Genomic DNA, 24463 nt, shown 5'->3' with positions numbered 1-24463 from the left:
TCTGTTTTGTAGATAAGTTCATTTGTGTTATATTTTAGATTCTACATATAAGTGATATCATATGGTATTTGTCTTTCTCTTTCTGACTTTCTTCACTTAGTATGATAATCTCTAGTCCCATCCATGTTGCTGGAAATGGCAATATTTTGTTCTTTTTTATGGCTGAGTAGTATTCCATTGTATATATGTACCACATCTTCTTTATCTGTTCATCTGTTGATGGACATTTAGGTTCTTTCCATGTCTTGGCTATTGTGAATAGTGCTGCTATGAACATAGGCATGCATGTATCTTTTTGAATTATAGTTTTGTCTGAATATATGCCCAAGAGTGGGATTGCTGGATCATATGGTAGCTCTATTTTTAGTTTTTTAAGGAACTTCCATACTGTTCTCCATAATGGCTGTACCAATTTACATTCCCACCAACAGTGTAGGAGGGTTCCCTTTTGTCCACATACTCTCCAGCATTTGTTATTTATAGACTTTTAAATTATGGCCATTCTGACTGGTGTGAGGTGGTACCTCACTGCAATTTCGATTTGCATTTCTCTAATAATTAGCGATGTTGAGCAACTTTTCATGTGCCTGTTGGTCATCTGTATGTCTTCTCTGGAGAAATGTCTATTTACATCTTCTGCCCATTTTTCAATTGGGTTGTTTTTTTGTTGTTGAGTTGTATGAGCTGTTTGTATATTTTGGAGATTAAGCCCTTGTTGGTCACATCGTTTGCCAGTATTTTCTCCCAGTCTGTAGGTTGTCTTTTCATTCTGTTTATGGTTTCCTTTGCTGTGCAAAAGCTTGTAAGTTTGATTAGGTCCCATTTGTTTATTTTTGTTTTTATTTCTATTGCCTTGGGAGACTGACCTAAGAAAACATTGGTAAGATTTATGTCAGAGAATGTTTTGCCTAAGTTTTATGGTGTCATGTCTTATATTTACGTCTTTAAGCCATTTTGAGTTTATTTTTGTGTATGGTGAGAAGGTGTGTTCTAACTTCATTGATTTACATGTGGCTGGCCAACTTCCCCACACCCCTTCCCATTGTATATTCTTGCCTCCTTTGTCAAAGATTAATTGACCATAGGTGTGTGGGTCCTTTAATAAATTTATATTAAGCACCTACCATGGGCCAGGCATTTAAAACATTGAAATGGAATTGCTACTTTATCAAAAAAAGAAATGTATTATATGAATTTAATGTACCAGGCCCCCACGCAACTATTTTTAGTATTTGAATTAGGACCACTAGCTGCAACGTCTTAGGCCAGAGAAGTGTTTTTCAGACTTGGAGCTACAGACAATGCCTAAAAGTCTACAGATGTGTTTTTTAGGAATTTCAAAATTCTATGAGGATATTTTAATTTTGTGTCTTCATGTAGGAATAAAAGAAAAGATTGTCTTGCCAGCTATATTTCTCATAGTGATTCTTTCTTCGTTTAGAGTCATAGAGTCTCTGAGTCAGATCACTTTTCCTGAAACTGGTGTGGGTCTGAGAATGTGAGCATGTATTTTTTCTCTTGGGTTTTTGTGACGTTTCCTTTAAAATAAATTCATACATTATTAAAGTTAGAGAATTATTCAAACTGAGAGATATCATATCCCCTTGACCCCCTATACTTTATTCTGTATAATAAGTATCCTTATGAATCCCCCCTGTGTTTTTGATGAAGAATTTACTACAGATACATGAATACAGTAAATGCATGAAACTTGACTCCCCTTACATACCACCCCTGAACACCTTTACAATTTCCACCTGCCTACCCTCAACAAGTACTTTTTTTTTTAAATCAGAAAAGGTGCCTCTATGCTTCTGGCCTTTAAGCCTCAAATTGCAAAGGAGCTACTTCAGTCTTTGCTTCTAGAAGTGCCTTTCCCTGCCAGGACTGCTTGTCTGTGTTCTGAGTTTTACCCAGTTGTGTTTGAGGGACTTGAGAATAAAATAGTCCCTTCTACCTTTTGAAGGAATAATAGATTGAAGAGCCACCCAACCCATTCATAGTGGTCGTTTTCCTTCAGAGACGTAAGTAGCCCTGTGCTGTCTGTCCTCCCAGCTTCCACGCCAGATGGACACCAACGTCTTAAGGTGGTGGACAAGTTAGGATTCGTGGATGAGAACTGTTAGTGCATCACTCAGAGGTACTTGTGCTATAATCCTCTGTCTTTTTGGAGTTTTGTTGGTCCTGAGCATGTTGGTCAATTACTGTCTTAACTAATCTAGGCCCGAACATGCCACTCCCTCCTGCCCCCTGTAGACCTTGTAATTGGACACAATTCTGTTCCCTCTTGAGCCCGAAGGAGCTGTACTCTAGTCCCCTGTGCCACTGGCTTGATCATTGCTTTCCCTGGAGAGGCCTCATTCACCACAATAGTTGATGGGTTGGATATCAAACAATCCATTCCTTCACACTTCAAACGTGGGATTGAAGTGTTGACAATGGGCTGAAGAGCTGAAAAAAATTAAATCCCCAACTTGACACAGATCAAAAATAATGAGGCTAGTGTGTGACACCAATTCTTCATGTAATTTCAGATCCGATATTTTCATGGTCTGAGTACCCTTTTTCATTTCTTAAAATATGACTATTCTCTTTCAAATATCCTGGGGCTTACTTGATAGCAGTCTTCCCAAGGTAAACTGCTGAATCAGAACAGATCCCAAAATCAGTTCACCTAATTTAGTGAACATGTGTGCTTGGATGGTTTTTTTGTTCATTTGAGAAGTTAAATTCCTTCCCTGTTTTTCACTCTTAGAAAACCTTGTCGCTACTATTTAATCAAGAAAGCTCTATGCATTTGGATTACTCAGAATTTTTCTTATTTTTAGGTCCCCAATTCTTCTTTTCAATTCTCTAAGATTCTGGATTCCCTATGTGTACCAGAAAGAAAAGGTCTTGTGAGAAAAAAAGAACAGTTCTTCAGTGTTCAATACCGAAACTCTATTTCCCCCCAAAACCTGCATGCCTGCAGTTTTCACTGAAGTAGGTTTTTATGGCGGCAAAACATACATAAACTTTGCCATTTCTAAGTGTACAAGGCTGCAGCATTAAGGACGTTTGCAATGTTGTGCAACCACCACCACCATCCATCTCCAGCACTTCTGTCTTCCCCAGCGGAAAACTCTGGGCCCGTTAAACACTAACATTCCCCCTTCACTAGACTCTTAATAGCAAGAAGGGCTTTCTGTTTCAGCAGAGAACAATGAGCTCATTTCAGTGAATTCCAGGGCTACAATCTACTAGAATAAGTAAGGGGAAGAGAGCCACCAACCTGCTTTGTGTGCCAAAATCTTTGAGTGACTGCTGTTTGAATTATATTAAAACCTGCTGAGATTTTGTTTTGTTAGAACTTGGAAACATCTGCTCTGAGTCTAGGTCCTTGCTCAGTTGAGCTTGTCATTGTTTTTGAAACTCTGACTCAGCAGAGCTCCAGCTAACTCTCGGAAGAGAGGGGCACAGCCGTCTGTAACAAACCACACACACAGTGGGCTCTCCATCTCTTGGTGGCCGTGCATGCCCTGGGGCTGCTAAATGCTCATGAACTTCTCCAGAGCTGCACACAGAGCTACACTTAATAGCACGTGGGCAGAAGGCATAGTTCAGGAGGAACACTTAGGTATGTGATCGCCAGGTCCTGCCTGGAGGCTGGCTCTTGATGGAAAATAGCTGAACCAAAGGTTACAGAGACTGGTAAAGAACATGAGCCAGAGGAAGCTAAGATATGTTAACATGGCCGAAACGTTCATGAGTCAGAAGCCCCACTGCTTACACTTGGCCAAAATTCTTTCCATAATGCTAACAGGACCTTTGGCCAAGAAAGATTGGTTGGCCAATATTGCATCCACAGTCCCTATCTTTTGTTTGTATTTCTAGGTCACTCTGTAGCTTTTGACAGGCCTGGAAGTGCCATCCGCTTGGTGTAACTGGCTCATGACAAATTAACTGGGTTATTAAGTGGTTTTCCCCAGAGGAAAAATAATTCATAACTCTCAGAGTTACGTGACTGTTGCATCTCAGCTGTGATATCAAAAGAACCGTGAGAGGTCTTGGGGAGCTCTTTCTGGAACCCCACCAACTTCCTCTCACCCAAGGCAAACTACCCTTCTCTGGGTTGGTGGCCTGCTTGGGGACAGTAATCTTGATATGGCGTTGGAATGCTACTCCTGAGAGGCTCCAGACCAATACTGGAAGATCCTCATCTTCTTTACTCCATCTATCATCCTGCATAGCTGTTCTGAGAAAAAATTCTTATGTGTATCTAAATTAATTTCATTTTGAAGATCTCATGACATGTCCTTTGCCCCCACCTCCCCATATTAAATGGAAACACCTAGTGTGTCTCAGATCAAGCCTGAGACCACCACCCCGACTCAGACAGGAAAAACACAAAGCTATGTTCAATTCCAGATTTGTAGCTTCTATGTTAGCCCATTCTAATATGGTCTGTGTTTTGTCCCCTACCACTCTTCCCACACTAAAATCGTTCTTTAGCCAATAAAGTTTTAACATAAAAGTGGAGATAGAGTTAAAATTAAATCTAAAGAATTTAAAAGGATAAAATGCTCATTACTTTAAGGCAAATAACTTTTATTACAATATGTTTGAATATTGTATGGGAACAAAGGTAGCCTGGAATTACTGTGTCTACGTTATAGTCCATAGAAGGAAGGGAGGCGCAGAGTAGTAATTACACAGAAATAGTGGATCTTTGACAAGCACACAAAAATAGCACAGTTTAACATAAGTAAGTAGACCCCAGGTCTCCTAACACTAGTTGTGTCCCTTAAACATACAAGTGAGAGTTACTATCACCATAGATTGTTATTAGTCTGTCTGACATTTACAGGCTAATATGTTAGGCATCTCATAATAGAGACGAGAACTTCAAAGAAAATTTTATAAGAGGTTCAGAAATGCAGCAGCTGAAAATTTTCCTTTCCTGTTCTAAACAAATAAGAAATAATAATGTTGGGGTATTTTGTTTGTCTTCTGTTGTTTTTTCATATTCCCTAGGTAGCAGCTGACTTTTTTATTGAAGAAGAGCTGATTTACAATCTTGTGTTAGTTTCAGGTACACAGCAAAGCGATTCAGTTATTTTTTTTTCAGATTTTTTTCCATTATAGGTTATTACAAGATATTGAATATAGTTCCCTGTGCTATACAATAAATCTTTATTGTTTACCTAACTTATCCCTCGCCCTGCCCCCACTTTCTCCTTTGGTAACCATAAGTTTGTTTTGCATGTCTGTGAGTCTTGTTTTTGTTTTATAAATGAATTCATTTGTATATATTTTAGATTCCACATGTAAGTGATAGCATATGATATTTGTCTTTGTCTGACTTCACTTAGTGTGGTATTCTCTAGGTCCATCCATGTTGTTGCAAATGGCGATATTTCATTCTTTTTTATGGCTGAGTAATATTCCACTGCATATATACACCACATCTTCTTTATCCATTTCATCTGTTGATGGACACTGGGTTGCTTATAGTGTGGCTATCGACACTGTGGTGCATGTATCTTTTCAAATTAGAGATTTTGTCTTTTCAGGATGTATGCCCAGGAGCGAAATTCCTGGGTCATATGGTAGCTTTATTTTTACTTTTTTTTTTTTTTTTTTTTTTTAAATATTTATTTATTCGGTTGCGCCGGGTCTTAGTTGTGGCAGGCAGGCAGGCTTCTTAGTTGCATGCAAACTCTTAGTTGGGGCACGCATGTGTGATCTAGTTCCCTGACCAGGGATCAAACCCGGGCCCCCTGTACTGGGAGCGTGGGGTCTTATCCACTGCGCCACAAGGGAAGTCCCTATTTTTACTTTTTTGAGGAACCTCCAGTATTGTTCTGCATAATGGCTATACCAATTTACATTTGCAGCAACAGTGTAGGATGGTTCCCTGATGATAGTCATTCTGATTGCTGTGAAGTGATACGTCATTGTAGTTTTGTTTTGCACTATACGAAGTAATAATGTTTAACAGTTCAGTAGGGAAATAAACTAATAGCTCCTGCTGAATGGAATGGGGCACCACCTGTATTATTCTAACCACAGCCATCAGAACCTTAAAGGTCTTTCCAAGATCCAGCATTATCTGACCTTCCTTCGTATGAGATGTTTTAGGGCATCCTTGAAGTATGAGGGATAAGACAAGGGTAAGCACTAAGTTCCCTTGTGCTTAATTAAATTTCAGAATAAGAATAGGGACCACCTAGATCTCCTTGTTATACAAAAAGAAGTCAAGTTCGAGTTCACCAAAGGTCATGAAGGATATTGGTTTTTCCCATATCTGAAAACCACAGAGATAGGAAAGAGAATGAAGCGTCTCCCTGCATAAATCCTGTTTCTGTCTCACATGGGACAGAAACAGGATTTATGCAGGCAGATGCTTTTTTTTTTTTTGGACTCATTAATGGAATCGGTTGTATTTGTTACTGTGCTTGCTCTTCATCCATTTTTATGTAAGTGTTCTAAAGTATATTTTTCAGAACCCCTAGACTTTTAAGAGAATCACTGCTGATTAATAGCATCTACCTGCCTGAGCACCATTCTTGCTTCTATAATATGAATTCTCTACCTTAGAAACAGTGATCTTTTGGATAGTCAAAATAGCTCAGATGGGAGAGCATTAGACTGAAAAAACAGTGGCCTTTTTCTTCAAGGGGGATAATATTAGTAAAATTTTGATAGATCCTGGAAAGCTTTTTCAAAGTTAATTTCATAAAAATGTGTGTCATTCTGTTTTTTATCACTTGATTCATTGGTACCAAAATATTCCTATTATCCTCTTCAGTAAATACAGTAGAAGATAATTTTTTTCTCTTTTCCTATTTTTGCCTTTTGTTTATTTAATTTTTTTAATTTAATTTTTATTTTATATTAGTGTATAGTTGATTTACAATGTTGGGTTAGTTTCAAGTGTACAGCAAAGTGATTCACTTATATACATATATCCATTCTTTCTCAAGTTCTTTTCCCAAATAAGTTATTATAGAGTATTGAGTAGAGTTCTCTGTGCTATACAGTAGCTTCTTGTTGGTTATTTATTTTACATATAGTAGTGTGTATCTGTTAATCCTAAACTCCTAATTTATCCCTCCCCCTGCCTTTTCCCTTTGGTAACCATACGTTTGTTTTCAAAGTCTGTTTCTGTTTTGTAAATAAGTTCATTTGTATCATTTTTAAGATTCCACATATAAGTGATACCATATATTTGTCTTTCTCTGTCTGACTTACTTCACTTAATATGATAATCTCTAGGTCCATCCATGTTGCTGCAAATGGCATTATTTCATTCATTTTTATGACTAATATTCCATTGTATATACACATTGTATATATATATACCACATCTTTATCCATTCCTCTGTCAATGGACATTTACGTTGCTTCCATGTCTTGGCTATAATAGTAATAGTGCTGCAATAAACATTGGGGTGCATGTATATTTTCAAATTACATTTTTTTCTGGATATATGCCCAGGAGTGGGATTGCTGGATCATATGGTAGTTCTATTTTTCATTTTTTAAGGAACGTCCATACTGTTATCCATGGTGGTTCTACCAATTTACATTCCCACCAACAGTGCAGGAGAGTTCCCTTTTCTCCATACCCTCTCCAGCATTTATTGTTTGTAGACTTTTAAAAAATTTTTATTGGAGTATAGTTGATTTACAATGTAGTGTTAGTTTCAGGTGTACAGCAAAGTGAATCAGTTATACATATACATATTCCACTTTTTGTTTTTAAAGACTCTTTTCCCATATAGGCCATTACAGAGTATTGAGTAGAGTTCCCTGTGCTATACAGCAGGTCCTTATTAGTTATTTATTTTATATATAGTAGTATGTATATGTCAATCCCAGTCTCCCAATTTATCCCTCCACCCTCTTATCCCCTGGTAACCATAAGTTTGTTTTCTACACCTGAGAATGTACTTCTGTTTTGTAAATAAGTTCCATATATACAATGGAAGATTACTCAGCCATAAAAAAGTACAAAATAATGCCACTTGCAGCAACATGGATGGACCTAGAGATTGTCATACGGAGTGAAGTAAGTCAGACACAGAAAGACAAATATCATATGATATAGCTTACATGTAGAATCTAAAAGAAAAATATTGTTTGTAGACTTTTTGATGATGGCAATTCTGATCAGTGTGAGATCATACCTCATTGTAGTTTTGACTTACATTTCTCAAATACTTATAGTGCTGTTGAGCATATTTTCATGTGCTTTTTGGCCATCTGTATGTCTTCTTTGGAGAAATGTCTATTTAGACCTACTGCCCATTTTTTGACTGGGTTGTTATTTTGGTATTGAGCTGCATGAGCTGTTTGTCTGTTTTGGAGATTAATCCCTGTTGATCACTTCATTTGCAAATATTTCCTCCCATTCTGTGGGTTGTCTTTTCGTTTTATTTGCGGTTTCCTTTGCTGTGCAAAAGCTTTTAAGTTTAATTAGGTCCTATTTGTTTATTTTTATTTCCATTACTCTAGGAGCTGGATCAAAAAAAAGATTTTGCTGTGATTTATGTCAAAGAGTGTTCTATGTTTTCCTCTAAGAGTTTTATAGTATCCAGTCTTATATTTAGGTCTTTAATCCATTTTGAGTTTATTTTTGTGTATGGTGTTAAAGAATGTTCTAGTGTCATTCTTTTACATGTAGCTGTCCAGTTTTCCCAGCACCACTTACTGAAGAGACTGTCTCTTCCCCATTGTATATTCTTGAATCGTTTGTCATAGATTAATTGACCATAGGTGCATAGGTTTATTTCTGGGCTTTCTATCCTGTTCCATTGATTTTTTGGGTGCCAGTACCATACTATTTTGATGACTGTAGCCTTGTAGTATAGTCTGAAGTCAGGGAGCCTGATTCCTCCAGCTTCGTTTTTCTTTCTCAGGATTGCTTTGGCTATTTGGGGTCTTCTGTGTCTCCATATAAATTTTAAGATTTTTTGTTCTAGGTCTATGAAAAATGCCATTAGTAATTTAATAGGAATTGCATTCAATCCGTAGATTGCTTTCAATAGTATAGTCATTTTAACAATATTCATTCTTCCAACCCAAGAACATGGTATATCTTTCCATCTGTTTGTGTCATCTTCAATTTCTTTCATCAGCATCTTATAGTTTTTGGAGTACAGGTCTTTTGCCTTCTTAGGTAAGTTTATTCCTAGGTATTTTATTCTTTTTGATGCTATGGTAAATGGGATTGTTTCCTATATTATTCTTTCTGATCTTTTGTTGTTAGTGTATACAAATGCAACAAATTTCTGTGTATTAATTTTGTAACCTGCAAATTTACCAAATTTATTGATTAGCTCTAGTTTTCTGGTAGCATCTTTAGGATTGTCTATGTATAGTATCCTGTCATCTGCAAACAGTGACAGTTTTACTTCTTTTCCAATTTGTATTCCTTTTATTTTTTTTTCCTCTGGTTGCCATGACTAGGACTTCCAAAACTATGTTGAATAAAAGTGGTGAGAATGAACATTCTTGTCTTGTTCCTGCCCTTAGAGGAAATGATTTCAGCTTTTCACCATTGAGTATGATATTAGTTGTGGGTTTGTCATATATGACCTTTGTATATTGAGGTGTATTCCCTCTATGCCCACATTCTGGAGAGTTTATCATAAATGGGTGTTGAACTTTGTCAAAAGCTTTTTCTATTGAGATGATCATCTGGTTTTTATTCTTCAATTTATTAATTTGGTATATCACAATGATAGATTTGCAAATACTGAAAATTCCTTGTATCCCTGGGATAAATCCCACTTGATCATGGTGTGTATGATCCTTTTAAATGTATCGTTGGATTTGGTTTGCTAATATTTTGTTGAGGATTTTTCTGTCTATGTTCATCGATATTGACCTGTAATTTGTGTGTGTGTGTGTGTGTGTGTGTGTGTGTGGTATCTTTGTCTGGTTTTTGGTATCAGGGTGATGGTGGCCTCATAGAATGAGTTTGGGAGTGTTCCTTCCTCTGCAATTTTTCTGGAATAGTTTCAGAAGAATAGGTGTTAACTCTTTTTTTTTTTTTTTTTTTTTTTTTGCGGTACGCGGGCCTCTCACTGTGTGGCCTCTCCCATTGCGGAGCACAGGCTCCGGGTGCGCAGGCTCAGAGGCCATGGCTCACGGGCCCAGCCTCTCCGCGGCATGTGGGATCTTCCCAGACTGGGGCACGAACCCATGTCCCCTGCATCAGCAGGCGGATTCTCAACCACTGCGCCACCAGGGAAGCCCTAACTCTTCTCTAAATGTTTGATAGAAGTCACCTGTAAAACCATCTGGGCCTGAACTTTTGTTTGCTGGAAGATTTTAATCACAGTTTCAATTTCATTACTTGTGATTGGTCTGTTCACATTTTCTATTTCCTCCTGGCTCAGTCTTGGAAGTTTGTACCTAAGAATTTGTCCATTTCTTCTAGGTTGTCCATTTTATTGGCATATAGTTGCTTGTAATAGCCTCTTATGATCCTATGTATTTCTGTGTTGTCAATTGTAACTTCTTTTTCATTTCTAATTTTATTGATTTGAGCCCTCTCCCTTTTTCTTTCCTTGATGAGTTTGGCAAAAGGTTTATCAATTTTGTTTATCTTTTCAAAGAGTCAGCTTCTGGTTCCATCGATCTTTTCTATTGTTTTCTGCATCTCTATTTCATTTATTTCTGCTCTGATCTTTATTATTTCTTTCCTTCTACTAACTTTGGGTTTTGTTTGTTCTTCCTTCTCTAATTGCTATAGGTGTAGGGTTAGGTTGTTTATTTGAGCTTTTTCTTGTTTCCTCAGGTAAGATTGTATCACTATAAACTTCCCTCTTAGTACTGCTTTTGCTGCATCCCACAGGTTTTGGATCATCGAGTTTTTGCTTTCATTTGTCTCTAGGAATTTTTAAAATTTCCTCTTTGATTTCTTCAGCGATCCCTTGGTTGTTTAGTATCATATTGTTTAACCTCCACATTTTTGTGTTTCTTACAGTTGTTTTTTTTTCTTGTAATTGATTTCTAATCTCATAGCATTGTGGTCAGAAAAGATGCTTGATATGATTTCAATTTTCTTAAATTTACTGAGGCTTGCTTTGTGGCCCAGCATGTGATATGTCCTCAAGAATGTTCCATGTGCACTTGAGAAGAATGTGTAGTCTGCTGCTTTTGGATGGAATGCTCTATAAATATCAATTAAGTCCATCTGGTCTAATGTGTTATTTAAGGCCTGTGTTTCCTTATTGATTTTTCTCTGGATGATCTGTCCATTGATGTAAGCGGGGTGTTAAAGTCCCCCACTATTACTGTGTTACTGTCAATTTCTCCTTTTATGGCTGTTAACATTTGCCTTATATATTGAGGTGCTCCTATATTGGGTGAATATATATTTACAATTGTTATATCTTCTTCTTGGATTGATCCCTTGATCATTATGTAGTGTCCTTCTTTGCCTCTTGTAACAGTCTTTGTTTTAAAGTCTATTTTGCCTGATATGAGTATTGCTACTCCAACTTTCTTTTGATTTCCATTTGCATGGAATACCTTTTTCCATCCTCTTTCAGTCTGTATGTGTCCCTAAATCTGAAGTGGGTCTCTTATAGACAGCATATATACAGGTCTTATTTTTATATCCATTCAGCCAGTCTATGTCTTTTGGTTGGAGCATTTAATCCATTTACATTTTAAGGTAGTTATCAATATTATGTTCTTATGGCCATCTTGTCATTGTTTTGGATTTGTTTTTGTAGGTCTTTATTCTTCCCTTCATTTTTTTGTTCCCTTCTCTTGTGATTTGATGACTGTCTTTAGAGTTGTATTTGGATTGCTTTTTCTTTAGTGTGTGTTTATCTATTGCAGATTTTTGGTTTGCAGTTACTATGAGGTTTTGATATAGCTGTCTATATATAGACAAGATTGAAATTAAGAGACCAGCAACTTAAAACAGATGCATTTCCAATATCCTGCATTTGTACTCTCCTCTCCTCTTCTCATGATTACTCATTTTGACATCTTATTTGTGTGTGGATGATTTCCTACCTTTACTGTGTTTTTGCCTTTACCAGCAAGCTTTCCCATTCATAATTTTCCTGTTTCTAGTTGTTGCCTTTTCTTTTCTGCCTAGAGAAGTTCATTTAGCATTTGTTTTAAAGCTGGTTTGGTAGTGCAGAATTCTGTTAGCTTTTGCTTGTCTGTAAAGCTTTTGATTTTTCTGTCAAATCTGAATGAGAGCCTTGCTGGAGTAGTATTCTTGGTTGTAGTTTTTTTTTCCCCTTTCATCACTAAATATATCATGCCACTCCCTTCTGGCCTGCAGAGTTTCTGTTGAAAGATCAGCCGATAACCTTGTGGGGATTCCCTTACATGTTATTTGTTGCTTTTCCCTTGTTGCTTTTAATATTTTTTCTTTGTCATTAATTTTTGTCAGTTTGATTAGTATGTGTCTCAGCGTGTTCCTCCTTGGGATTATCCTGTATGGGACTCTCTGAACTTCCTGAACTTGAGTGTTTCCTTTCCTACGTTAGGGAAGTTTTAGGCTATAATCTCTTCAAATATTTCCTTGTGTCCTTTCTCTCTCTCTCCTCCTTCTGGGACCCCTATAATGCGAATGTTGGTGCATTTAATGTCGTCCCAGAGGTCTCGTAGACTGTCCTCATTTCTTTTCATTCTTCTTTCTTTATTCTGTTCCACAGCAGTGATTTCCACCAATCTGTCTTCCACCTCACTTATTTATTCTTCTGCTTCATTTATTCTGCTAGTGATTCCTTCTAGTGTATTTTTCCTTTCAGTTATTGTTCTGTTCATGTTTGTTTTTCTTTAAAGCTTCCAGCTCTTTATTAAACATTTTTTGTATCCTCTCAGTCTATGCCTCCATTGTTTTTCCAAGAGCTTGTATCATCTTTACTATCATTACTCTGAATTCTCTTTTGGGTAGATTGTCTATCTCCATTTCACTTAGTTCTTCTGGGTTTTATCTTGTTCCTTCATCTGGAATGTATTTCTCTGCCATCTCATTTTGTCTAATATTTTGTGTTTGTGGTCTCCGTTCCTCAGGCTACAAGACTGTAATTCTTGGTTCTAGTGTCTGCTCCCTGGTGGGTGAGGTTGGTCCAGGGACTTGTGTAGGCTTCCTGGTGGGAGGGACTGGTGCATGCCCACTGGTGGGTAGAGCTGGGTCTTGTCCCTGTTGTGGGCAGGGCCATGTCAAGGTGTGTGTTTAGAGGTGGCTGTGAGCTCAGTACAACTTTAGGTACCCTGTCTGCTGATGGGTGGGGCCAGGTCTTGGTGCCAAAATGGTGACCTCTGGGAGAGCTCATGCTAATGAGTGTTCTCTGGGGTGTCTGCCATCAGTGTCCTTGCCCCCATAGTGACCATAGCCTTGCCCCTGCAGGAGACTCTCCAAGACCAGCAGGTAGGTCTGGCTCAGGCTCATATGAAATCAGTGCATTGCCCTGGGTCCCAGTGCAGATGAAAACTTGTGTGCACCCTCCAAGAATGGAGTCTCTGTTTCCCCCAGTCCTGTGGAGCTCCTGCACTCAAGCCCTGCTGGCCTTCAAAGCCAAATGCTCTGGTGGCTCATTCTCCTGATGCCAGAGCCCCAGGCTGGGGAGCGTGATGTGGGGCTCAGAACTCTCACTCCTGTGGGAGAACCTCTGCAATATAATTTTGCAGTCTGTGGGTCACCCACCCAGCGGGTGTGGGATTAAATTATATCGCAAAAGCACACCTCCTACCGTCTCATTGTGGCTTCTTCTTTGGGTGAAGGATATCTTTTTTGGTAGGTTCAAGTCTTTTTTGTCGATGGTTGTTCAGCAGTTAGTTGTGATTTTGGTGTTTTTGTGAGAGGAGGTGAGCTCAAGTCCTTCCTCTCTGCCATCTTGTCTCTCATCCCCAAATAGCCTTTTGTTTAAATTTTACTTTCCTAACTTCCATATGTCAAGGCTTCACATTTTATTGGGAGAGACAAGTGAAAAGTGTCTTTTTACTACTCCAGAGAGGCCTAAGAACATTTTGCTGGACACTTGAATTCTAATTTGTTTCTCTTGATTAATATCATTTGACTCTTCCAGGTGATATTTCCTAAAAATGCCTGGCTGAATTGGAAATGGACAACACGGTTACTAGTGTCCCTTCCAAATTAAAAATTAATATGATTTTGTGCAAAAACCTTTCTGAAAGTAACATTTGAGTGCTTACCACATGCTAAGAGGGCATGTTGAGTATCCTATTTAATGCTCAGATAATTTCAAGCTATTATTATCTCCATTTTACAGATGATGAAATGGGAAAATAGAATAAATTACTTGCCCAGGGTCACTGAGCTAGTAAATATCAGTCCAGGATTCTAACCCAGTCCATCTCATTCTCAAGTACCAGTGCAAGACATCTACCTTTTGCAGAGATATAGATTTTGATTATGTTATGGTCAAGGGGCTCATGTCCTTTTTTTTCTTTGTCTTTCAGGAGATACAATATTCATCATTCTGAGGAAGCAGAAGCTGATCTTCCTGCACTGGTACCACCACATCACTGTGCTCCTGTACTCCTGGTACTCCTACAAGGACATGGTTGCCGGGGGTGGTTGGTTCATGACTATGAACTATGGCGTGCACTCCGTGATGTACTCTTACTATGCCTTGCGAGCAGCGGGTTTCCGAGTCTCCCGGAAGTTTGCCATGTTCATCACCTTGTCCCAGATCACTCAGATGCTGATGGGCTGTGTCGTTAACTACCTGGTCTTCCACTGGATGCAGCATGACCAGTGTCACTCTCACTTTCAGAACATCTTCTGGTCCTCACTCATGTACCTCAGCTATCTTGTGCTCTTCTGCCACTTCTTCTTTGAGGCCTACATTGGCAAGATGAGGAAAACAACGAAGGCTGACTAGTGTCGGAACTGAGGAGGAAGCCATAGCTCAGGGTCATCAAGAAAAATAATAGACAAAAGAAAATGGCACAAGGAATCACATATGGTGCAGCTAAAACAAAACAAGACATGAGAAAACACACAACCCAAAGCAGCTTAGGGATAATTAGGTTGAGTTAACCCAGTAAGTTTATGATCCTTTTTGGGTGAGGACTCACTGAGTACACCTCCATCTCAAAGGACTGCTGCTGGAAGACCCCATTCCCTCTTTATCTGTCAACTCTAGGACAAATGAGAACAACAGTGGGCCAGAGGCAGAGAGAGAAGGCAAACAAAAGCTATTAACAGTATATGAAAAAAAAATGTATTTACTAAGTGTTATATTTCTCTAAGGATCAAAGAAGTTTACTTAAAAAACTGTGCGAACCCATACACACAATCCTTTCTAATCTTTTTTGACTCTAAACTGGAGCCAACAGAAAAGATAAAAATGGAAGAGACACAGGGTGTATATCTAGAACAATAATGCTTTTGCAAACATGAAAGCCTTTTTAAGAAAGGTTGGCAGTTGTAGCCCCCATGAGAAAAGATGTCTTAATCGCCTCCTGAGAAAATGGATATAAACAACTATATTTCAACTAAGAGAAAGGCTCGTTTCCCTTCATCGCACAGCCTCAGTCTAGTGAGTTTGCCAAAACCAAACAGGGCACAAATCTTTTTCCAGGGTTCTTCCTGGGAGGAAGGAAATAATGCAGCCCAGTTCCTAAAAGGGCAGCCCCATCTCAGAGCCTTTCTGATAGTTTAATTTCTACCCCTAAATGAGGTAGGAAGCATTATCCTTTGCTCTGTTGCCTCAGGCTTTCAAACAGAGGAGTAAATACAGAATAAAAAAGATACAACTCAGATGATTTGAAAAATCGACTCTCTACTACCTGTAAAAAGGTGCAGCGCTGTACCGTTCTTGAGCTGGGAAAGAGAAAGAGACAGTGTTCAAGGAGTGAGCCGAAGATCAATGTAGTAGACAATAAGTATACCCCTCCCTCGGTGACTTCACACATATTCATAACTTTCAAATGAAACCCTGTGGTACAGTCCATATTTTCTATATTTTTGTGAATTTCAAACAACCTGCAGGGCTCTTCTTGATCTTGGGTAAACACTGTGTTTCTGCATCATCTGCATTTGCTCCCTAAGGCAATGCAGAGGTGTTTAAAGTGCCCTCTGCTGGTCGAGTGGAGATACTTTGACAAACACACTTCATGGCAAGTTTGGCTGGAACAGTTGACAACGAAGGGCCCCTTATAGACTTATTCTTCAAATTTTAAATGATATAAAATACTCACCATATTTTTGGCCAAATCAGAAGACATTCTTCCTGCTTCAAGTCAGCTTCAGAAATTTTTTTAAAAGGGACTTTTGCTCTGGAACTCAGAAAATCGATTTATTAAGAGCCATATTCTTAAAAAAAAAAAAGCTAGATAATATAATATCTGTAATATTTCAGTCCTTTTCAAGCCAAATGTGTAAACATTCCTAGTATTTCAAAGAAGCAATTATGTCAAGTTGTTCAGTGTGATATAATAGTATTCTCATTGGTTAAGTAGTTTAATGATTAGACAAACTAGATGAAAAAATTAGGGGCCACTACACTGCATAGATTAGACACGCATAACCACACGTATAGGCACACAGATGAGGGGTCCACCAAACTTCAAAGCCCAAATGACTAGAAACACATTTTCTGGCTAGCAGAAAAAGAAGCTGTTGTTTATCTTTCTTGCTTTATTTGAGAGTGTACAGAAAAGGGATTTTTCAAATTATTTTTATATTATTTTAGCTTTAACTGCACTGTCATTCATGAAACAGAGCCGCTCTGCTTCTCTGTCAGAGATGACAAGGGCTTTCTCAGCATCTCGTTTATGTGTGGAATTGAAAAGAATAAAGTTTTATTCCATTCTGTGTGAATGGTCTGAACCATGAACAAAGAATCCGTGCAAACCAAGTCATGACTGATGGGGTGGAGGGCGGGGGGGGGGGGGTATGCGGGGGAGGGAAGCTGTTACACCTGTGTTAAATGATTGTGAACAGTCTATGATGTCTTGACGTTGGTTCATAGATGAATTGATGGGGGAATGTATTATTTTTAGGGCAAAAACTGACATGAGCTGAAAAGATAAGGATCTGTTAGTTATAGCAGGACCTAAGAGGCAAATAATGTTATTTTGAGCTTTGAAAATACATGATACTGTGCAATAAGCTTTTTTTCTTAGAAAAAAAGCAGAATAATTAAAATGAGGAAAAGCCAAACAACAGTTGACTTAAGCTCTAACTGGCCCTTCAGTTAAACTCAACTCTGGTTGATTTAATTTAATTATTTAATCCATTGATTTATCAGTGATCCTTTAATGCAGGTTAGAATAAGGAAATGAGCATAGACCTTAAATAGACCCTAAATGATGCTTCCAAAGCACTTTCATCTTGATACAGGTTCATACTTGTGTCCACCTGAGAGATAATTTAGAATTTGTGTTTACAGACTGAATGTCTAATAAATAGTTTTAAAATTAGGTAAATATATCTAAAGGCATTTCCGATGATTATCATGGGAGAGAAAAAGAAAACACACCTGTAAAAAAAAAAAATCTAAATTCTGGTATTACAGGTTCAATATAATGTTTTTAACATCTCAGCTTAACTGCTTAATTATATCAAGATATGAGGCTGGACCACTAGCCCATGGCAAATCTGAAGCCTATCAGAGAACTGACTGCCACATAGATAATCCTGCTGTCAGTTAACATTCCAGAAAAACTTGGGCAGGCAAGTTTTTATAGCTGCCCCACTATGCTGCAATAGATTATCTTTCTATTGAAGATTTTCCACTGCATTCCAATTGCAGTTTGGTGAAAACATTCCTGGATTTTGCAAAAAAAAATTTTTTTAAACCAAATCTTCATACATAAATACATGCAATTTGATACACAAAGTCTGAGCATCAACCCAAGTCTATGAGTTTGCAGTGAAAAACCTTCTAGTGAGAAATGCTCTATTCATAGAGCAAGAGGTTTTATCTGCACCTTCTAGTTTTTCTCATGAAAAAAGAGCCACTACGATTATTCATAATCAATATCAGGCCAACGTACCAAGTTAAAACCATGTACTGAGGTGATTATTCCAGGTAATTTACTCCCATCCTTCTAACCATACTCCACCATGAAAATGAGGGGCCAGGGACAATACAGCTATATATGTTGCTGAAGGGGAAAGAAAAAACTGAATACATCCCTCTCACTTCTCTCTACTAATGTAGCTCTGAGTCTAAAACTTTACTGAGTGGGGTTTCTGCAGAACTGAATGCAAGTACACTTCTAGGAGACCCACAGAATTTTTTTTTTAATCAGACGTGGTATCTTTATCATAAGATAAAACCTGTCACATAAGAATAACAAAGCGCCTGGAGTCAACTACACTGGAGTAGAAAGTTCCAGAAGTCTGGCCTGGTTCCCAGACTGCTGGGTTACCTGGGAGAGACAAGCTCAGGTTGCTCTCTTTATCATGAGAGAACAGCCTCTCCTCAGACATAACTAAGTCAGCTCCAGAACATTCTGAGGGTCGTTTTTTATTTCCAGTTTGGTTAATGAATGAATCTTTAACACAGTTGTTGGATTGGCCATGTGTTGACTCGAGAGGGCTATTAGGAGAGTGGAGAAGGTCAAGTAGACCACCTCCCAGAGTTCAGGAGTGCTTTGAGTTGTGTGTGCATGGTCCATGTCTGTCTCATAGACACTTATTTCCCCCAAAATGTTTCCATCCTGAAAAGTACAATTGTGTGAGAGTTTTATGATGAAAGTCTAGTGGTCCAATCTTTTTGTTTTCGATAATAAATATTTTGCTATCGATTTGGGATGGTAGTAGAGCCTATTTTCGTGCTGTGAGTCATTGTCTCCTGTAGCTTAACTTGTTCTGCTGTCCCTTTTCTATTTGTATACAAGAGCCTATTCTTTGTGTCTCAGACCCATCACCATCCAAAAGAGGTTTTGCTAAGAATGCACCACAGGGTTTGGCCTGTGGTGCGTACTCATTAAAGTGAGAGCTGATAAAGCAATGATACTCTATTTTGTGCTGACAATCAGTGTGAAGTGGTAGGTCCCACTCTTCCAATGAACCAAAGGCCTCTGTACGCTGGTATGCAATGTTTAAGCAAAACAAGCATCAGTGCGGTTATAGTATTTTCTTGAATGCCAGTTGTAACACGCCAGTTATAAACATCCTTGAGTCATATGGCAGAACCCATAGCTAAAGAGACCAGTTAGGTACACCTGTGCAGAGCATCAGAGAATATTCACAAACCCGTTGAATCACCAAGTTACCTGCTTCATCCTCAGACACTGAAAATTCAGGGCTAGCAGAAGGGGGAAAAATAAGCGCCAGATTTCCCTTCCTCCTGAACTACATTTTAAAAAAAGTGGGGGCTTCCCTGGTGGCGCAGTGGTTAAGACTCCACCTGCCAACGCAGGGGACACGGGTTCGAGCCCTGGTCCGGGAAGATCCCACATGCCACGGAGCAGCTAAGCCCGTGCGCCACAACTACTGAGCCTGCGCGCCTAGAACCCGTGCTCCACGACAAGGGAAGCCACTGCAATGAGAAGCCCGCGCACCACAACGAAGAGTAGCCCCCGCTCACCGCAACTAGAGAAAGCCCGCGCGCAGCAACGAAGACCCAATGCAGCCAAAAATAAATAAATAAAAAGTGAAACAGAAGTTGTTCTAGCACTAAAGAGATAGACAGTGGGAACACACCCACGGCAGGGTTGAGGGGGATTAGGGAGATCTTAAGAATGGCATTTTGATTTTATGTTGAGCAGGCAAAAGTCTTGACATCAGACACACTTCACCAGAAATCCAAACCCAAAACTACATTGTAGTAAACATCTCCTAAAGCAACTGGTTAAATTAAAGAAACTGGTCCCATAAATCAGGGTCAAGCCATATTTGCAACACATTTAAGCCAGGATTGCAAGGTCCTGACTCATGTTGGTATTGAAACGCTGTTATTTTCCCAATGCTTTGCAGCACTGGGGACTTTTTTCCCCAGTGGGCAGAATCTAGAATTCTCCAGAAGTAGCCCCATATTGCTGCCCAAGCCTGTCCGATTCAGACAGGTCTGCTCTCTTGGTGTGTTCAGGCAGGAGGTTGCTTGCTGCAACCTTGAAAACCACTGGAAGATTCAGCCTCTTGGAGGCCCCAGCACCTCTGTTCAGATAAAAGCCCGCCCATATAAGCCTCACAGAGCAAATCACAGCAATGCTGGAATTGTTATTTTCAAGTGCTTATTTCACGACATTAAAAGATATTTTTTTTCTGGTATATTAAAAATAAAATCATAACTTTTGATTAAAACTAAGCTATGTTTCTGGCTTCTTTTCTCTCTTGTTCTGGGCAATTCAAAGGGGGCATCCAGGACACTAAGGGCTACTCAAAAATCTCACAAAAGCCATCCCACACTTGACTCCAATGTGTTCACGAAACACAGGTGAGTCCCTAAAACTCCTGAGTTCTCACGCATAGCCCGGCAATGATGTGGTCCCCGGATACTACTGATCAAAACCCCACAGGTGTCTCGTGCGCCCACGGCGTTTCATGGGCGTAACACTTCACACGTTCTCCAGACCTGAGGGCGCATCAGAGCCGTCCTCATGGGGCAGATGGTCTAAGTTGGATCCCCATTTTACAGCTGAGGAAAATTTGTTCATTAGATCAAATGTCACAGAAGTAGAAGGAACGAGATGTGAACATAATCTCCTTAAATCCAATTTCACTGTAGCCATTCAAATTTTTTGAAAAGAATTAAGAGTATAAATGAATGAAATTCTGATGCTCAGCACTGAACTAGGAAGCATTTTGCCATGTCACTGGACAAAGTGTTTCAGGGCAAAATGTGTGATGGGGAAAATAGGAAGCACAGCACCTCCCTCCTAGGAGGGCCCAGTACGTCACATACCTGCTGGCTACTAGCAAGGGGAATGCAGCCATCTACTCCCTGCTGCTACAATTTGGCCTTCTTCTAGTGTTTTTGTACGTTCTATTGTATATGTTTTAGGTTAAATGGCTCATGGCATTCTTTATGGTTTTCTCTACAGTGTGCACAACAGCAATGTCCCGACAGCATTTATATTTAAAACTAAGAACCTGTTATTTGTGAAGGTTCTCCACAGCTAAATTACTATGAACACGCCTCTCTCTTTTCACATCATCTCGGAATAAATTAAGACAGAACTTTCTACTTTATTTGTAAACCATTTAATGTATGTTCTTAACTCAGGACAAAATGGGTGGGTGGGGAGAGGGAGACCCATACTGCACAGAAAGTTATTTTTATTAACTTCACCAAAAAAAAAAGGAAAAGCAGAAGCAAACCTTAGGGGTGCTTCTCTTTTTGACAGGAGTCTCAGAACCCATACAAATACAAACAACTGCACCATCAGGTAGCTTCTGATAGGAACACAGTCTCATATAATGCAAGCTTCAGAAATGAATACAGCATGCATTAAAACATACAAGCATTTTATATCACTGTCTAGCCAGCAAAAATGCTGTACGTATGTCACTTCAAGACCACAAAATAGGGCTTCCCTGGTGGTGCAGTGGTTGAGAATCCGCCTGCCGATGCAGGGGACACGGGTTCGTGCCCCGGTCCGGGAAGATCCCACATGCCGCGGAGCGGCTGGGCCCGTGAGCCATGGCCGCTGAGCCTGCGCGTCCGGAGCCTGTGCTCCGCAATGGGAGAGGCCACAACGGTGAGAGGCCTGCGTACCACAAAAAAAAAAAAAAAAAAAAAAAAAAAAGACCACAAAACAGGTTATAGCAGGCTTCCTAGGAATGAAAAAATAAGAATGGGATCAGAATACAATATCTCAGCAACATGCCCACTCGTGGCTGTTGTTTCAAAATGAATGAAGTTAACTGGAGCCATAGTGAGTGTCCTAAATCAATGGTCAGCACAGTTAAAATAACTAAAAGGGCTCCCCACTGGTTGGTCTGTAGCTGATGAATCTCCAGCACCAGTAGGTCTGGGGCAAGGTCTCAGTTATTGCCAAACACCTGTCCTGAGACTAAATGGGGAGGCCCTGCTGAGAAGCGGTGGTAACATAGGGACTTCCATTGTTGGGGGAGGGGTGGGCTGCACAGAGGGACCCAACCCCCTCCCCCCAAAACCGGACGCTCACACATGTACAGAATTTCGCACCTGCTCTCTGCCTCAGCCCGTGATGCCTGCAAACTCGCGTCACCATAAAGGACTCTAGGCAAGACAAGCTCTGGATCAGATCCGATCAAATTCACTGTCCCATTTTACCCTGTAACCTTTTACATTTTCTTCTGCTTTTCATTCCTTTTCATCTATAGACTAGTTGAGAGATGTAACCATTGGTAGTCAACCTTATTTATATATGCGTTATAGAATACATATTTATACAGAAAAGATAACATACATATGCTCTCGGAAAACAACTTTGCAGCCTAAGGGTTAAACATGTGGGCAGCCCCCGCCTGACACACCGGCTGCGATCTCACCTGAGATCTCACAGGATTCTGCAGACTTTGGTATTTTCAGCCCCCCAGGGCGAAAATCCTGTGTTACAGTCTGGGGTTTCATACACAGCTTCCTTTTCTATCGACTACACTAATTCCTTTCATACTAGAGGGAAAAACTGCCCCCCTGGGTGTTTCTCTGCCATGCTTTATTTATGAAAACTCCAGTGGGCGTTTCTTAAGGCAGCCAATATCTCTCTACAAAGAGAAGGCAAACAGTGTTAGCTATTCCTGCATCCCACCCGGCTCACAGCTCTATGTGAGTTACTATAAAATACCAGATCATTTTTGCAAAACGAGCACTTTGTCTCCTAATTAGAAGCAGTTCTGATTTTAACTTCGTTTTAGAATAATCAAATCAATACAACATAAATAAACGTACTGAGCTTCCAAATTGACGTAGGCGGCCATGCCAACTCATTTGTTCATTTCCACGTAACCCGAATTTCCCCCGGACGCACCAGCCTGTAGAGGCAAATTGTTTGCTGGTTTGTAGTTCCCACTGATGCAGGACCTCTGACTTCCTGCCAAGTCCCTTGCATCTAATTCTGGAAATTGCCAAGGGGTGTCTCACAGCCTCTATCGGGCATTTCTGTTATGTGGTCACTCCCACCCCACCTCCCTGCCATCAGTACCTGGCCCAGCTGCTATTTCATCTCTCCACTGGGCTTTGAAATCTCTAGGCCTGGCCAGGTTTAGCAGTTCTCAGCAGGCATCCACCACCCCTCAGAGAGGTAGGGTGCCCTCTGCTTTGCAGTGGGGCAAGAATGCCTCTTTCCCTTGGTTAGACGTGCTGTGTGAGGAAATCGGCCCCCTTCTCTACTCAGGAGCCAGACATGCATCCAGGAACCAAGGGATGGATTGGAGAAATGGCCATCACACTGCATTAGAATGTCCATTTCCTCTCCTGCATGGGGCAAAGCTTGCCCCCAGGTTGAGCTCATTGGCCCTCGTTTCTCCTTTTACTTGGGTAAGTATTGCCCCTGGAAGGTCCTCAGCCCCACTATAAAGGGACTCCTGTGACCACCACATCTGCTCCCCACACTTGCCCTGATATATCTGAGCTTAGCAGAGGACACAGGTGGAGTTGCTTTTCTAGAAGTGCCCCAGGTCTCCTTGTGAAGCCCTATTATCTGTCCCCACCACAAGTCCAGACATTTCTGAGACACACTTAAATTCAGCCCAGGCAGCCTGCCACACACATAAATAAATAATGAAATGCAAACATACTTAAAAACAAGTGCTTTCTTTTCTAGTGAAAATCAGCTTTTGAACTAAACAGGCAAACTGCAGAAAGTCACAATAATTTCTTAGGTTTGCTCTGTTTATGCCTGACTTGTGGCCTTCCCATGTGCCCATTTCGTCTGCCTGGAAAGTAGAGGTTAGGACTCTCATGTTGAGTTCTCATAGCCCTGTGCTTTTCTACCTCGTGTGGCTTATCACCACAATAAATAAATAATTAGTTATTTGTGGACTGTTGAAAAATCTGTCTTCAACAGATTACAAGCTTTATAGGACAAAGAATCAAGTTCTCCGGTTCTCCCTGGCAACTCCACGGCCTGGGAGAGGGCTAAATGTTTGTTGAAAGGATGAAAAAAATGTGATGTTAGAGCCTGTTTACATCTTCATTTTTCTTTTTGTTACATAAAAATTGTTTATCAAGAAAAATCCTGATTACATCTGAAAAGCTATTTTAGTTCTTATCAAAATGTCCCACATTTACATATATATGTGTATTTTTTAAAAGAATTTTCAGTTTTTTTCTGTATTTTGAACTGCTCCTTAGAACTTAATTCATTGGAATTTTATTGAGCCTAACCACCCATTAAACTTTTTATTATGAGAACGTTTAAACATATATAAAACAGAGAGAATAATATAATGACCTCCCATATTCTCAGCACCTAGATTTTTAACATTTATTAACTTCTTCCATATCTACCATATTTGTTTTAAAGCAAATCCTGGGTGTTATGACATTTCATTCTTAAATATTTCAAGAAGCATTGCTTTTTTTAAAAAGGC

The 24463-nt window shown here is 39.6% G+C and overlaps 1 protein-coding gene across 6 annotated transcripts in view; it reads left to right on the top strand.

The window, feature by feature from the left end:
- Positions 1-20181, top strand: part of ELOVL6 (ELOVL fatty acid elongase 6) — a 365824-nt gene extending 345643 nt beyond the window's left edge. For all 6 annotated transcript variants that reach the window (XM_067036486.1, XM_059066176.2, XM_067036487.1 and 3 more), the window contains one exon: positions 14446-20181. In XM_067036486.1, coding sequence (XP_066892587.1) covers positions 14446-14870 — 425 coding nt within the window. In that variant the 3' untranslated portion in view covers positions 14871-20181. The remainder of the gene's footprint in view (positions 1-14445) is intronic.
- The last annotated feature ends 4282 nt before the right edge of the window (positions 20182-24463 follow it).

The sequence above is a fragment of the Kogia breviceps genome, chromosome 6, assembly GCF_026419965.1.
Source record: "Kogia breviceps isolate mKogBre1 chromosome 6, mKogBre1 haplotype 1, whole genome shotgun sequence".
NCBI classification, from domain to species: Eukaryota; Metazoa; Chordata; class Mammalia; order Artiodactyla; family Physeteridae; genus Kogia; species Kogia breviceps.
The sequence above is the reverse complement of the archived record's forward strand: the minus strand, read 5'-3'. Positions and strand labels throughout refer to the sequence as shown.